The 17,028-nt window shown below is 42.1% G+C and overlaps 1 protein-coding gene across 1 annotated transcript in view; it reads left to right on the top strand.

Moving 5' to 3' along the window:
• The window catches only part of TRAPPC12 (trafficking protein particle complex 12), a 41,592-nt gene that overhangs the window by 21,343 nt on the left and 3,221 nt on the right, over positions 1–17,028 (top strand). The window contains exons 6-10 of the mRNA XM_026037070.1: positions 3,246–3,318; positions 7,052–7,125; positions 12,440–12,538; positions 15,564–15,664; positions 16,453–16,540. Coding sequence (XP_025892855.1) covers positions 3,246–3,318; positions 7,052–7,125; positions 12,440–12,538; positions 15,564–15,664; positions 16,453–16,540 — 435 coding nt within the window. The remainder of the gene's footprint in view (positions 1–3,245; positions 3,319–7,051; positions 7,126–12,439; positions 12,539–15,563; positions 15,665–16,452; positions 16,541–17,028) is intronic.

The following is a 17,028-nucleotide window of genomic DNA, read 5'->3' as shown; positions in this document are numbered from 1 at the left end:
TTTTTGCACTCAGGTCTACTTTAAAGTAAATGGTCTCAAACCCCCAAGCTATAAAGAGCAGTAAGTTAAATAATAACAAGGTTTGTTCTGTTCAAATACACATACAAAAACATACTCAGAAAGACTTCAGTGCTACTATGCCAAAACATACCAAGCTTGGATTAAACTCGGGCCGGATTTGTTTCCAGGTGAATGAGGAGAGACTTCTTGGAAATAACATCCCACAGTGTAACCTGTTTTGTTTCTCAACCCTGATGCCTCAAGTAACAGCCCCACACCGTCTTGTTCCACCAGGGGAGTGGAGCGGGAAGGATCTGGCTGCATTATAAAAGCCTCAACAAATGTTACAATTTTTTAAAAAACCACATTTTGCCACTTGCCCATCTGCCACCTGCTCTGTAGTTCCACTCCTTCGAACTATCTTCCTCCCTGACCATTTCCTGCAGACAATTTGTATCTCTGTCTATTGTGTTACTTCCAAAACGATGAACTTTTCAGTCTCTTGGCTACAGACTGCCTTGGCCTTCTCATTTTCACGCAATCTCCAATCCTGGTTCAGTTACTGAGAATATGCAACTATTCTGGTTTTGCATACATGGCTTCTGTGGAAAGGGTATTTCTCTTCATGCCTTGTTTGGTGAGGGTTTAGAAATAATAATGCACCAGTGTGAGTACCCWAAAAGCCACAATTTCAACATGCAGCTTGTTTTGAGTAAGAAGCTATGCTGAGTCAGAGGTTTGAAAGACAGAGATATTTAAGGATGCAAATGGTCATGTACATAGGTTAGCACTTAAAGTGTACAGACAATTGATACAGAATGAAAGAAAACCGAATTAAATAATTTTAGACAGTGTAAGTAATGTATGTGTTCAAAACAAGAAAAAGTACACATTTATATATGTACACATATTTTATATATATGCACATRTATGTATAACATATAAATGTTTAAAGTGGATGGTAGTGGTGCTCAATGCTTATTTCTCTGTATATTTAAATTTAAATTTAACATATATACATAATGAATTTATATTTGTATTTAAAACAAGTATGTTTAGAGCTGTCCCATATGATACTGCTAGGACAGCTCACCATCAGTGGAAAAGAAAGATGAGAGGATCTGCTAAAATTAAACATTTCATATCAACTAGCCCACCTAATTCTACACTGAGGAACTACTGGAATCATTAATGTCAGTATTAAACAATATTTGGAAAACTGGGGAAATTCTCAAGTACTGAAAGAATGCTGATGTTGTTCCTCTGTTTAAGAAGGGCAAAGGGAGATAAACCTAGGGAATTAACTAATTAGCCTCAAATCAGCCCCGAGTTCTGTTTTAATTATGTTGAGCTTGAGGTGACGGCTCGATATCCCCGAGTGGATGTCACAGAGTGGTTAATATAATACTCTAATGATATTTTCATATCTAAGTCTTTCTTTTCTGATTATGTTAGCATGTCTTCACAGAAGGGCTTTGTCAAACAAATCTATTGTCTTTTTCAGCAGGACAGCACATCTTATTGATGAAGCAATTTGTGGTGTTTAGACCATTTCAGGAGTAAGAACTTCTGAGATGGAAAAACGATCACTACATATTTCCCAGGGAAAGAGAAAAGTCACTTTTTGAGACCGGTCAGAGAATAGACGCTAAGATTTTTTGGCTTTTCTGGGAAAAGGACAACGCTCGTTGGTCAGTGTGATGAGGTGCCTAGTTATACACCTGACATTTTAACACTTTTAGAAACCTGGTGCTTTGATTTCCAAGTGATCTCTAAGTGACTGCACTGCTTGAAAGCGTGACTAAGATTCAGTCTCCCTGCCACGCCGCTRTGATGTCCTAAATTGCCACCTATCCACTGAGCCACAGTATCTGTACAAGGGGATGCTCTYAGCCTCTCAATATTTGAGATAAGGCAACGTAGTTTAGCTCTCTGTGGACAAGGTTTGCACTAAATCATGTTACCTTGTATTGTCATGGGCTAACAATTCTTACAGGGAAAATTACCCTGGCTCAGCTGGCACGTGGTAACTGCAGTCATTTCATCGTGTGCCTCTCATAGCTCTTAGGTTACTTGAAGTTAAATTTATTGCACCTAACTTTAGGCTTTTGCTATAGCCTAGGAAAAGAGATTGGTATCTCTTAGGGCAATGCCTTCCGTCCAAAGATAGCTGAAATAGGTAGCATGAATTCACTTTTTGGAGGTACTAACTGATCTTCATTGAACGTAGTAGGCACCGAAAAGCTATTTGAGGTCGGATTAATTCTGCCTTTCCAGCCCTCCAAGGTTCTCCTTTGTGTTGTTTTTAAGGGTCTGCTTAGAATGCACTGAGCACAATTTGAATGTTTTCCTGGCGTAGAAAAAAAAATGTCATCTTAAACTTAGMCAGCCAGAAGCCCTGTTGGCAAGAGCACTGAGTCCCCAGAAGAGGAAGCGCCTCATATTTGGCTAATTGGCTGACTACAGCAGCTGATTAAAGAGCACGCCGCCTTAATGGATTTTGCAGGGGTTCTCTAGCAGTGGTCTGTGACCAAAATTATAAATCTGTAACAGGAGAAATGGGGAGATCTGTAGGAGTCAGAGAATAAATTGGGAGAAACTAATAGGAGGAGAAAAAGAGACAGTGACTTGCATTTTAAATGGAACCTTGCAAACATATTTTAATATTGCTTAAGACACGAGCTTCAATAAATRGAGATTTTCATTCTTCCAATAATACAAATGCTTCATTCATTCAGTGATTTACATTACTTAAAATGTATAATAAATATCAATAGCAAGTAGTTAACATAGGGAAAGGATGGCAATAGACCCTGTACTTGGAGGAGTGAACAAAATGAACTGAAAGAAGTGTTTCATTAAGGATGAAGAGGATGACATAGAAATGAGAGCCCAGGCTAAGGTGAGGGGAGTCTAGAGGAAAAGACTCCCTCTSAAAAAACCATTTGATGTTCTGCGTTGCTGACATTCATCCCCTGGCAAGGATGTTTTGCTTAACAAAATGTGTATTTCCCTAGAGCGTGTGGACATTAGAGGTTCTGTAAGTGCCATAAACCTGAACTCTAATATCCTTCTATCATATATGTTATGCAAATGCTGTAGCTGTGGTGATCATCAGTGATTTTGAAATGTTACAATGTGAAACATTCCTAGCTGAATTGTTTTTCATACAGCCTGTCAGTTGTTGATAATTTGCATTTAATACCAAATGCTGTTTAAACTCTTACTTTAAAAAATTACTACAGATACTAGAAAATTTGGAACAAGGCTTAGCTGAAGATGGAAGTATGACCACCATTGCACAGGAGAACAGGCAAGGTGGGTATCCTTTAAACCTTTGCTCCACAGACRGTGTATTTTTACTGCTTGCCCAAGTATCCCAGAAATTTTCACAAGACTGCCTCAAAGTTGTTAAAACAGCATTTATGTCATCTCAAAGCCTGCTCAGCCTCCGAAGTGATACGACTTGTACGTTTATTTGCTGGAATTAATTTCACAGTTTTGCCTTTGATTTTAATCAAATTGACATACTAAATCAGTTGGAAGGAACAAAGAACACGGCTGCCCTGCTTTAGGGGTGAGTGAAGTGCACGTGGATCAGCGTATGACTGCAACCACCATGTGAGTGTTGCATCTCAAGCCTTGACTCGTTGCCTTCTCACAGACCTCATCTCTGAAACTCACCCAGTTTCTTTGGATCAAACCACCATTGTACAAGGGCCACGCGGGTCTAGGTGGTGGTTGTGAGGTCTATCTACGCGGGTCTATCTCACTGAAGGTGCATGGTACTCCTGAAATAACCAGGTCTCTTTTAAAAATGAGGTTTTGATAGTATTCATCTCAAAGGGCATTTTCATCATCTTGTTTGCGCCTGTGTTTTTTTTCCTGTCACTGTTTTCTGAGTGGTTTAACCTGACTAGTCTGGAGTACGTTACTGMATGAAGGTTGTCTGGACAAATTAGTTGTCTGAGCATCTTTTTTTTTAATGGAATTGATGCTAATGAGGCCACTTGAGTGTGCTTAAAAATTGAACAGGAGGTGATGGATCAGATCCACTCTGATGCTGGCAATCTAGAAATGAAAAATTTCATACCAAGAAGACAAAACTAGCTGATAAAATCAGGAAATTCAACTTCCTTCTAGGATAGCATCCACCTAGAGGATGTGGAAGGCAGATCTGCTGTGAAATGGGAAGAGGCTGAGCACAGTGGTTGGCAGAGTGGCTTTGCCCTGGCCCATTCCCTAAGGGCTCGTGTGCTCACGTGGAGTGGTGCCGACCTACCTGATGCCTCCTCCTCGAATGGAGGTAGGGTAAGGCAGAACCTCCAGAATGTAAGGCAGGTTTACTGTGTCACTGCCCTTGAGCTAACGCAACAGCTAGGATGTCCTGAAAAAGTGAGAGCCTCTGCGAGCTGCAGATATCATGAAGGCATCCGCAAGTCTATTCAAATGAATGTATTTACTGTTCTTCACAGAAAGGGTAGGAAAAAAAAGAAACAGAGAAATAATCAGATATTCAGCATGTATGCCCAGCACTAAAGAAAGTTCTGTTCTTCCCTCCTTGTATCTGCTATCCTCTTGCCTTGTCCCTTGCCTCCATTGCATTTGTTATCCTCCCGCTTTCCCTTTCTGCTTCCTTTTCCACCTTCACTCTGCCTTCAGCCTTCTTATCTCCACACGTGTTCCCCTTCCTTGGGACATAGAGCCTGCTCACCTCTCAGAGCACCAGGACCTTCTGTCCAGGCCGTGTCCCAGCCGTGTCCTGGTGCCCTGGCCGTGTCCTGGCCATGTCCTGGCCGCATCCTGGCCGTGTCCTGGCCATGTGTTGGCCATGTCCTGGCCATGTCCTGACCGTGTCCTGACCGTGTCCTGGCGCCCTGGAGCAGCCCCACGCCTGCCCGCGCGGGCTCCTCCCGTTCCCTCATGACGGCCGCGCCAGATCCCGCCMAGCGCTGCAGACAGGGAAGCAGCAGCGAGCGGCAGCCCAGGATGAGGCCGCTCCGAGTGGGGCCAGAGCTCTCCGTGTCTGCCCTGCCGCTGCCGGCGGGGCTGGGACTGCCCGAAAGCCCCTGGAGCCCTGAGGGAGCGTTGGCTGCTGCTGTCTGGAGGCCACCCGGGTCTGCCCTGTCTGCCTCCGTGCGGTGCTGGGAGCTGCAGGAGGCTGATAATGTGTTTTTTCCTGTGAAACGTAGCTGAAGGAAACCTTATTAACYGTGCCTGAGGACAGCTGTAATTCATTATGGGGATTATGCTTAGTATGTAATTTYCTTATTGCTGGTGTAAGTAGGTGCCACACCAACCATCTCATCGTATACGTCTCCTGTAGGCTGGAACAGGGCGCCTCACTCGCTGGTTTTTCAGCAGGAGGAGAGATTTAGCACTGCACCACTTGCCTGGTGATGTTTTCTGCAGGATGCCACCTCTGCAGCCTCTTAATGCACAGAGTGAAACGGGTGGTGGTTTGAGGCACAGAGCCCGTGATGCAGAGCAAAGGAAAAGGGGTGTTCAGGCRGGAAGACTGCAAAGTGGGCTGAAAGCATTTCAGTAGCAAACAGTGATTTGATTTGGGTTTTTGGTTTCATTTTGCTGCTGTGCAGGTTTTCCTTAACCTGCTTCTGCCTCCCAGGAGCCTCCTTCACGGGCTGCACAGTTTCCAGGTCAGAGGCAGCTCCTGTTCGGTTGGTTTATAGCACAGCCTGGAGGAACCAGCCCTGGCGCCCGCCGTCCCTGTTGGGAAGCTGCTGGTATCGGCTGCGGGAAGCCCAGGCGGCTCCACACTTCCCTGCAGGAGTCCCTGCCCTATTTATTGTCACCTAAGTCCTTGATAAGACCTTAAAAAATTGAACATAGCTACCAAAATGCCAGCACGTTCAAACAGGGCGATAAGTGAGATAATAAAGGAGAGGRATTTAATTAGGTGCAGGTTTTACAGACATGCAGAAAGAAGAATGGGCAGAGCTGAACGGAGGCTCTGTGTTTGCAGCATCCTCTCTGCTAAGAGCAACGGGAATGTGGTAGTCGAAGGTGAATTTCTAAAACAGGAGCTAGTCTTAATGAGTAATTTAAGGTGCTGGCTTCAGTCTTGGGCACAAAGAAAAGCCTTCTCTTGTGACGAGGAACATTCAGAGCTTTCGTTTTGGGGGGGATTTTTTTGAAAGAGTTGTTCTTTTCAGGAAGGGGAGTGTGCATTTCAGCAGGCTTTCTTCTTATTTGTAGTAGCTTTTATCTGTGCTGAAAAATTACCCGTGCAGCCCGCCATGCTTTTCATCCCAGCCTGCATTATTGACACAAATGAGCGGTCTCGGTTATCGCGTCTCACTGAGATCTCCCCTTCTCCCCCACCGTCGCCAATCGTTACAGTGACCTTGGCAGTTGATTGACTGGCATGAGAGACATTCATTTTCCCAGTGTACTAAATTAATATTCTTCGTGWTGATTTTTGAGGATTAGAGGAATAACATCAGCATTGATCTAGGGTACTGCAASGCAAGAGAAAATCCGCGTCTGTGTGAGCTGTTCTCTTGCAGCGTGAGGAGTCTGCCTGCAAACCAGAGAGAGCAGGATCTGCAGCCTGCAGCGCCCGCGGCGCCGGGAGCAGCGGGAGAGCAGACAGGCTTGGCAGGTCTCTCCAGCACATCTCCCAGCCGGGGGCAAGCACAAATAGTGCCAGGCTCAGGCAGCTCTCCCCTGGCACGGTTTGGCTCTGAGATGACATTTTGGCTGTGTGTGATTTTTGGGCACCTCACAGTTAATCCCATAAATTACATGTTTTTAGCTGGCGCTCATTAGCACTTGAATCTTTCCATGCACCTTTTATTCTGGCACTGGGAGACGTATGGCTTCCTTCAGCATCTAAACGCTGGCCATCATGCCAGGCAGTCTCCTCAGGAGGCAGCAGGATGGGGACAAGGATGTCCCGCCTGGTGGTGGGAAATCCTTGGCCAAGCCCAGGGGTGTTAGCAGGGGGGACCCTGCAAAATCCTCACTCACAGCACCAGTAATTGATGGCAGGACAGAACCCCTGATTTACCTGTCTGCTCTTCTCTCGCAGCCTCTGCTCAGCTGTGGAGGGCACGTCTGGGCCGGGTGATGTACTCCATGGCAAACTGTCTGCTCCTGATGAAGGTACGTGGGGACACAGCTGCAGAGGTGCCAAATCCTGGGGAATACAGCATTCCCAGGAAGCAGGGAATTACTGCTGCAGAGATAAGGGAAGCCTACCTGAGTGTGCATGAAGGCTTTGCCTAGGCGAAGAATTAATTAGGCTTAATAATAATGACTTCTTTAATAGATAACCATTTGCAGTAATGTTCTTGGGGAACATATCTGTACTTATTTCTCCTCAGATCCTCTCGGAGAACATGCAATAACAATATGGAATTTGCATTTTTAAATTGAGTTTTTCAAACACTTAGCTAAATGCTGTAATTAAAAGCAATTATGTGCCCCGTCTCCTTCAAACTGTGCAGTAGGAAAGTTGCTCTATTTGTGCACATTAATAATGCCATAGGCTTTGTATGTGATGCAGATCCAGAGCATCTAAACACATCTCTTGTCAGCTCTGTAGATTGCGGGGTCTCTTCCTTCAAATTTACATCCTCACTAGCAGTACAGGAAGCAGGGGGGAATAAAAGCAAAAGGAGGTGGCTATCACTGTTTTATTTTCTTATTTTCCATACTCTTTCAAGCAATCCTACTTCATTTTGTACAAGAATTCTTCCTTTGCTTAGGAGATAGAAATAAGACTTCCACTGTTGACCTCCTGATCTCAAGAACAGAATATCCCCATTTCTTGAAACTTAAAGCTACTTCAGGAATCAATCAGCAGCAAGAGGCCAGGATTTGCAGTCCTAGCTTCCCAATCTGTCTGCCCAAAGTCAAGCCAAACCTAATTCTCTATAACATTGAACTGACAMCAGATACATTCAATTATTTTAACACCATTTTAACATCCAGCAGTGCTATCATCGTCTTCTCTTCCCTCTCTGAAGTATTCCATACCAAGCTGCTTATTCAAATATAAAGCTCCACACCTTTATATGCTGTTGTATAATGCTCTTTAAAAAATCCACTGTAATAATTTCAGGTATGTCATGTAATTAACATGTGCGCCATGAAATTCTGTTCTCAGTCTCTGAGCCAGTGCCTTCTATTGCCATCTAGCGAATATTCACAATATTGCAGGGTGGTCGGTTTGATTCCAAAGTGCTGTTAATAGCTTGTGTGCTCAGTAAATGAATAAGGATAATTTACAGAACTAAAAGAATGTTCCCTATAACACTGAGATAAACACTTACTAACCTTTCCCTTAGGCCAAAACACCTCAGTAATATTTAATAAGAAATAATCTTTTCAGGACTGACTCTTCAAAATAAAATTTAAAAAAAGACTTTGAACAGATGCTGATCCTACAACTAGTTTAATCTACTTCAGCTATGTTCAAATCTAATGGGGGTTGTTTAATGTCTTTTATCTGACCCAAGCTTTTATCTGACCTGTGCAGCACGGTGGTATTTGTCTTTTTAAATATGCTGTATGGTCTCATTAGTTTGATAGCTGAATCTCACATTAATTTATTGAGATAGTGGAGTATATTGTTTTTGAGATAGTGAAGTAGGGTGCAAAGGAGCAATTTACCCAGACTGATGCAGAAGACCCATGGGGGAACAGGTCGTTTATCACAGTTCTCCTTTACCCCAAGACTCTCTTCCCTAGGTACAGAATCCTGCCTGCTGTATCATTTTGCATAGGTGCCTGATGATGAAGTTCTGTAGCACTTTAAGGCAGTCTCACTCTATGGCCCTTTTGCTTTCCATTCCCTTTCTTTGTAGAACCTTTCTTAAAAAGGTTTTCTGTGCACCACTTTTGGGCTTAAGCAAATGATAGGTAAGGAACCTGATACATGAGAAACAAAAGAGGAAGGTGTTGACATGCAGCAGTATCAGCTGAGTCAGCATTTCCAGTTTCATGTGAACAAGTGGCATGGAACTAACTGTGCTCCCAGTGCGGCAGCACGAGGGAATGTTCATTTAAAATGTAACTAATGGTGGGCATTGTCTCATTTCAACAGCCTAATTGCAAAAAAAAAAGTGTCATTTTACTAATGCACCGTGAAAGTGCCTGAAAAACTTTTTGTTCTTGTCATCTGAGATAACATCACTTTTGACATTATATTTGCAGATTTTTATCTCTGTAAAGAGTGAATACCTAAGTAGTGTACCTATATATTATAAATGCACTCTGACAAAAGGTGCATTTTGCATTTTTAGATGTTTTTGCAGAGTTCTCTTTGCTTTTGTACAACTTTCCTTAGGTATCACTCCCTTGCATCACTAATATGAGCTGCTGCCCCCTTCTTTATAATGTTCCAATACCATTATGCCCTAATTAAAAACTATTCTATTATTTTTATTTTTGCCTAATAGTTCTAGCTTCTCTCTGATTTAAAGGAGAAAGACTGCTTGAATCATGATGTCTTTTGCTAACTGTGCTGCAGTGCTGTTCTCTGAATGCATAGCACTAAATCTCTGCGTTTGTAACCCTTCTACACCTGTGCTGCTGTGGAAGCACCACAGAAGGACTGTGAGCTCTTCCCAGAATATTATCTTTATGAACAACATGGTCTGTTAGGTTGTTTTCACAACCTCCTCCCAGCTGCTCACCCATCACTATCATTTATGCTTATTTCTAAATGTGTCATAAATCGTATCTCGATTATTTACAATGAAGAGAAAATAAACCCACAAAAATGTGTAATAAAGCCACAAAAATGGGTAATGTGGAAAGAGGGAGAGAGTTGTACAACAGTGCATCAAAGGAAAGGTAACCCTGTTTGCCCTTGTTGTGCTAGTAGATCTCTCTGCTTGCTGGAACTAGCTTATATGTATTTAATGTTAGTTCCTGATTTTTCAGAATTAGAGCAGTATTTGATTCTAAAAGAATGAGCGAGCTCTCATTTGTATCCAGAATATGTAGCTTTGTCACTTCCTTAGGGATTTCTGCTGGAGGTGTGAAAATCTGAAACTTGCATTTTTCAGAAAGTGAAAACCATGATAATACGCGAGCACCTTGGAGCCTTAAGATCACAAGTTGTGGTTCCTGCTCTCCTCCTGGCAGGACCTCGTGTTCTCGGCTCTTCACAACCCRTGAGGCTTCGTTCCCCTGGGAGATACTTCCTTTCATCTTTCTCCTAGACTCTTGTGCTTATCCCTCCTCACCTTAGCAAAGCTGGRAGTGAAACCCAAGTCTTTAGTAAATAAGACCAAGTGGCATCTACTTTGCAATATGCTGTTTTGTGAGGAATTGGCAAGCTGTGTTTTTCAACGTGCCACAGAACAGCATAGTTCTGTGCCACCTGGCTGTGTATAGGATACTGTAGAAATTTTCTTCCATGATAGGAGAGATGGTTCTGTCCATCTGTTAATTCTAAGGGAATTAACAGGTCCTGTTCATTTTGCTAATTCTAAGGGAACTTCAATTCCCTTGGACAGACTAAAGTGAAAGAGTTTGATTTAGGTATTGGTTCTGAACCTTTACMATACAGTCCAGCTTCAAAATCAGTAATTGAAGCCAAGGCTAAATTTCCAGCACCTYTTCCAACTCCTCCAGCATCAGCTCTTGTGATTACACCTTACTTACTCTGTTGGCAGCACGTGTTGTATTTTCTGTGCAGCACGAAAGGCTCAGGCTGCACCCCGTGCCCCTTACCCAGCCCTGTTCCTGCTGCTTTGCAAAGCTGCAGGTGAAGCATGAAGCACGGAAGTTGCAGGTATCAAATGGACCGCGGGGAAGCCCAGGGCTGACGTGGGCTTTACACAGCTTAGCCTTGTCCCTGGTGTGGTAACGGGAGCCGCGGGGCATGATGCAGGGGAGCAGGGACCCCGGGTGGGTGTCGCTGCACAGAGGCAGCGCCCAGGGCGAGGGGCTTGGCCGGCTCCTCATCCCAATGGGTCCGCGCTGATGGAAAGATGGGCCCAACCTGGTAGGGAGGGCAAGAGGGCAGCAGTCACAAGGCCAAGTCCATGAGGCCCCYGGGTCCCCAGGACGTCCTGCCGAGACACTGCTCCAGGGAATTCCCAGCAAAACTCCTTCCCACGGGGTCGCCGGGGCGTTGGAGGAGGTGAGCGGAGCAGCCTGTCCATGCCGGCCCTGCTGCACGTCCGCGTTGTGCAGGCGCAGCCCCAGGGTGCACATCACAGCTGCAGCCCTGCTGCAGACCTGAGAGGAAGCGCTGCAGGCGCTGACACGGGAAAGGAACCGAAGGGAACTGCCTCACCAATAAGCACACCTTATCCTAAGAGTAAAATTCACAGTCACGGAAGATCCCTAAGTATTTTTTAAGGAACACCCTGCGTGAGCAGCGGGGTTGGACTAGATGACCTCTGAGGTCCYTTCCAACCTTAAGCATTCTGTGATTCTATGGACACCTTTTCTTCTGGATTGGTGGTTAATATAGGCTGGGTGGTCCCTGTTCTGATTTTCACAGTGGTCACTGTGATACTATGGACTCTCTGTCCATGCTTTTAGACATATACATATGTACATATACACATACATAAATATATAGAGACATATGACCTAGCACAGTGGGGTGCTGTAAACAATAAATCCTATAATGAGAGCTATGACCTTGGCATTAAAATCTCCTTGAGTCACAAGCTAGTGAGAAATGGTGGCAGCCTGAGAAGTTTCCTCACCTTTGATTTCTGAATTCCAAACAGGTCAGAATTGGAAGAAAAGCCTGTTTTTGTGTCTGTGAGCTGTAATCTGTGAACCCTTGGCACTAGCAATAAGAAGTATGAACATAGAGTGGCTCACAGGACTTGGAAAAAGCTCTAAATGTTGATTATTAACTGTTAGAAATTAATCATTATATACATTGGTTAGCACCCTGCCACATTCCTTGTGCAGGTGAGTGGCCACTTGCAGAACTGCATGGTTAGAAAAGAGCCCAATACTCAGTTACTTGGAGCCCAGATCTGTTTTCCAAGCAGATTAACTGCACATTTTGCTTTTGCATGAGATGGGAGAAGGGAGCAAGGATCTGAGTGCAGGGCTACGACAGGACTGGCTTCCTTGGCCATTGTGCTCATTTGTCAKCTTAAAACATGCATGAAGTTGTAGCACCTGTTACATTGCCTTGTATTTTTCACAAGTTAAGACCATGTGCAAAAAAAGTCCTAAAGTTTCTTTGATACAGTAATTTATTAGTTAAACTATATAAGTGTTTGGTGTATTTGAACCTTACAACACTTCTCAAATATGTACTGAGGGCTTCTGACTCTCACATTAAAAAACATAATCYAGGCTGAAGAGAGTAAGTGCAGATCCTTTCTCCTAATATTTAGCTACAAACTTAAAGAACCGAAAGGTAGAGATGTGCTCCACAGTTCCAGTATAACTCAAGCTTAAATCTGGTCCCCTGCTCTTCACCCTTCAGGACTATGTGCTTGCTGTAGAAGCTTATCACTCCGTCATCAAATACTATCCTCAGCAAGAGCCTCAGCTGCTGAGTGGCATTGGAAGGATATTCCTTCAGGTATGTGCTTTATCCTAAATCTGCTAGGTAATATTACTGTTTGCAGCTCTTGGGAGGGATTGTTGCATCTAAAAGTACAGTTATTTTTATAGGGCATGTATCAAATTGTGGAGGCAGTGGTAAAAAAGAAAAAAAGTCACTCTGAGMTTATCAGATTAAGCTAGGAAATACAAACTCACATAGTGTTAAAATTAAATGCATTTACATTAGTGAGCAAAGAAGGTACTATAGAAAATTATGCTAATAGTTGATTCAAATGGCAAGCTTCTCTTAAAATTGATGGCAAAACCCCCATTTTATTGAACCAGAATTTTGCTGAAAATTTACTTTCCAACTGCTTTAGACTGCAGCTCTTGGTCATCCTCCATCACTGGCAAGTGAATATAAAAGAATCTCAGAGTTTCCTGATTATATCACTGAGGAGAGCACTTCAAAGGARGGCAGCAACACTGCATGTATATAACAACCTTGCATGCAGCTATTTACTTGTACTAAGAGAAAGTAAACTACAGAGAAAGATAAACTTTTTGTTTATCAGAAAAGAGTGTCTAAACAATTGATATCTCACAGTTTTAATTTTGAGTATGTCAAGTTCTTAGGTTTTTCACATTCTCTAATACTAATGTTTCAAACTTTCAATATTCATCTATAATAAATGTAATTTTGAATTGTCAAAAGTATTTACAAAGAATCCAGTTTGTGGCACTAAGGTTTTAAAATTACATTGAAATTGTAGAATTTACTCTTGGTAGGTAATTAAGTCATGAAAAATATTGTTTGCTTGCAGTCTGAGAATGTGTCAAAATTCAAATTCAGCTCCAGATTTTCAGCTCTTAGCAGGAAAATGTTTTCACCATTTGATAGAAACGTGTTTGTGTATAAAATACTCTGATTTAAAGTGGCTCTCCATCATTACAGAGAAATGTTTTAATACTGAGAAGTGCCATGTACATTAATTAATTATTACCTAAATAGGCAGCTTATAATTATCTATATTAAATAATGGCACTGTAAATTTATGTAATACTGTTGGAAATACAAGTCATTAATAGTTCTGGGCTTAATGGGAAGGGAAGCTGGGTATATTACTTGGTACTGTCTTGCTGAACAGTGTCTTCCTTAAGGTCACACTCTGTGGTCTGTTAGTAGCTCAGTTTGCTGTAGAAATATCCTCACTCTCAGCAGAATGGGAGGAAAGTGGCTCCCAATTTTGGAAAGACTTTTATCCAGTTTAAAAAGTGGTGTTAATAGAYTTGTTAGGGAGTCGTCTGGTGTCATGGGGCTCTGTGATGGTGACCTGAATTTGTACGTGGTTTTATTTTGTTTATTTAATTGACCTCACTAGTTTTGGAGACCATGTCTTCTTTGTCTCTGCACATGGAGTGGCATAAAGATGTGATTTGTAAGGCTGTTGTCTCAGGGAAATGGGGCCAAGAGAATCAAAGATTGCAAAAAAACAAGCAAACAACCCCCCAAAATCCAACAGAGCCTAACACAGTGATATTTTGAGAAGCTCCATAATCCTGTCACCATCACCTGAGTTGTAAAATAGAAGTTCACATGAAGCAGGAAGGCAGCAGGGAACTTCACGTGAAGCAGGGAGACATTTGAGTCGTGAGTATTTTATGGCATGTGGCTAATAGACTCTGCTCACAGGCTGACCTATCCAAAATTGCCATTTAAATAACGACATTAAAGAACTTAAAAGGTGAAATGGTATCTGGCCATACTCTGCAAGAGGTTGCAGGAAAACAGAGTTAAAAACACTAATTAAATTCTAGGAGTACTTTAGAAAAATAATCTGGGAGTTCAGACTAACAACGAACTTAATTTAAGTGCAGAGTCTATTGGAGGCTTATTRATAGAGGAAATTATTTGAGAATAATAGAGGATATTACTGAGAGTAAGGTGAAAGTAATAATTTCATTATTAATTTGAAGTGCTACTCACCTTTTCTGAACTTGGTTAAATAAAATTAAGTGGCAAAGACTACTTCAAATTTTTAATATTTAATAACTAAGCCTAATTTCAGTCTTTCTGGGTGAAAAAAAGTGTAAAAAGTATAAAGGTATTAACAGTTTCTCCTCTGTTTAGTGGCAGGAATGGCAATTTCTGTGATCTGCTTACAAGATACAGGACACTACTAAGAAATAGAACTCCTCATGACCCCAAATATGGTTTGATTACTCTTAAAACCTGTTAGATGTGGATTCTACAGGCTCTACAGCAGAGCAAACTGCACGTTTGCTTTAGAGACTGATTATTCTCATGGTTAGAAGCACAAACACTGTGAAGGGCAGGGTGAGAATGTAAAATAATCTCAAAAAGTTGGGAAACCAAAGTGGCAAATTGGCTGCTATTCAAAGAATAAAGGCCAAATATTCCTGAATGGTGGCAAAAATGCATAAATACACAAATACATAAATACATAAATGCATAAATACTAGGCAGCGTGCTGCAGAAAGGAATTAGTGTAAGGGAAAGCAAGATGTATGTGGGTAAACAAACCAGACTGTTAAAATACTGTGGCGTAAAAGCCAACTCCATCTTTAGATATGAACCACAAAATCATGCTGCTCTCCTGGCTGCTCATAGGAGCTCAGCTGGAGTTTGGGGCCACCTCTGGGTGCTCAGGAAAGATGTGAAGGACAGAGAGGAACTGCAGGAATGACCAGAGGGGCTGGAAGGCACTTTCTGTGAGGAAAGAGTGAAGATTGGTTTACKTGGAATTTGTTTGTTCCCTCTCCAAAAGAGAAAGTGTGCTGAATAGTAGTAACACCTAGTCTTAATGGAGGAAATCCTGTCCTCTGCCCATTTTCTGCCACTGAGAAACACTTGGGTAAAGCTGGACCTGCCCTTGTTGTTCTCAATAGGGCTTTTCCAGGATCTTCTTTAATAACAGACATTACCCAGTAACATTTGTACCGGATAATGACACTGTTTTCATGTTCTTATTCTTTGTAAAGGCTTTAATCGGGATTTATCTCCTTTCTTATCATGAGAACCTTATGCTTTTACTGTTTAGATTGGAGACATAAAAACTGCTGAAAAATATTTTCAAGATGTGGAGAAAGTGATGCACAAATTGGATGGACTGCAAAGCCAAATAATGGTTTTAATGAACAGGTAAATAATTTAATGGCTAACTGAAACTTCCAAATATGGTCTTGCACAGTGTGYATTGTGAGCAATAAGCTACCCTAGAGACAATTCTGTTCTCCTTCATGTAACTGTGTCTGTCATAAGTGAGACTGGATAGCACATAGACCCAGGAGATCTGCATTACTTGATACARTCACATTATCCTGGATGAAATTGTGACCCTTCAGCTGATTTTACCAAGATTTTTCCTCGTTCTTCCAGTCATTGCATATTTTCACTCTGCTTTTACAATACACATTTACATAAATAATTCTTAGGAGAGGAAAAGCTGTTTTGGACCCTTATCCTACAGTCACATAGGCTGCTGCCTTTTAGGTTCAAAGAGTGCTAGAATATAAAGCAGTAAGCTGAGCTGCATGCCAGGGAGCTCAGGCCGTAATGTTGTGCACATTGGCTTAATGTATTTAGAAAATACTGCTCTAAAGTACTCTGAAAATGATACAGCTCGGCACATTTCATGAAGAGAAATAATTCCAGGAAGACAGTAACAGTATTTTAATTAATAAAAACACAGTAGAGACGATTGCTTTGGTAGGCAGAATTTGGCCGAATAGCCAAATGATGCAAAGTGTCACTAAATGTGTCTGTAAATCAGTGTCTCCTTGCTGGGTAGAGATTACACTGTGAAGAGCAAATGCCAGAAACTTGCACATCTATAATAGGAAAAATAAAAAATGGTGTCCATTCTTTTTAAATATATTAGGACCTTGGGTTTTTCAGGATAACTCATTCGTGTGTCACTTGCTTTCTAGAGCATTTCTGCACCTTGGCCAGAATAATTTTGCGGAAGCTCATCGGTTCTTCACAGAAATTTTAAGGATTGACTCATCAAATGCTGTGGTAAATCTCCGAATTGCTACATATATAACGAACGCCTAAATTATTCTTGTAATGCCTCATTCATGGATTTAATTAGTACCCAGAGCTTTGTGGAAAAAACAGATGATGTCTGCAAGCCCGAGAGTTTTTAGTAYACATAAAGATAGGATAAAAGATGGGAAATGAAGAACCAGTTTATATGGGGGGAATGAATACTTAGCTATGCATGTAGATAGTCCAGTGCCTTGTGATTTCRTGGAATCTTTTCAAAAGCACTTTTTTTTCTTGCATTTACTGTTTTGAGTGTAGATATACAGGGCAGAAAACAAACTGGCAGCTGCTAATATAGATGGAATTTAGAATTCATATAGCCCTGAAGGGGATTCTGTTTTTCACATGTTGTGCATCAGGGCCTTGGATCACGTCACAAGATGAGATCATAGAATCATGGAATTCTTAAGGTTGGAAGGGACCACTAGAGATCATCTAGTCCAACCCCCCTGCTCACG

The sequence above is a fragment of the Nothoprocta perdicaria genome, unplaced genomic scaffold (assembly GCF_003342845.1).
Source record: "Nothoprocta perdicaria isolate Ctin4 unplaced genomic scaffold, notPer1 scaffold_19, whole genome shotgun sequence".
Taxonomy (NCBI): Eukaryota; Metazoa; Chordata; class Aves; order Tinamiformes; family Tinamidae; genus Nothoprocta; species Nothoprocta perdicaria.
The sequence above is the reverse complement of the archived record's forward strand: the minus strand, read 5'-3'. Positions and strand labels throughout refer to the sequence as shown.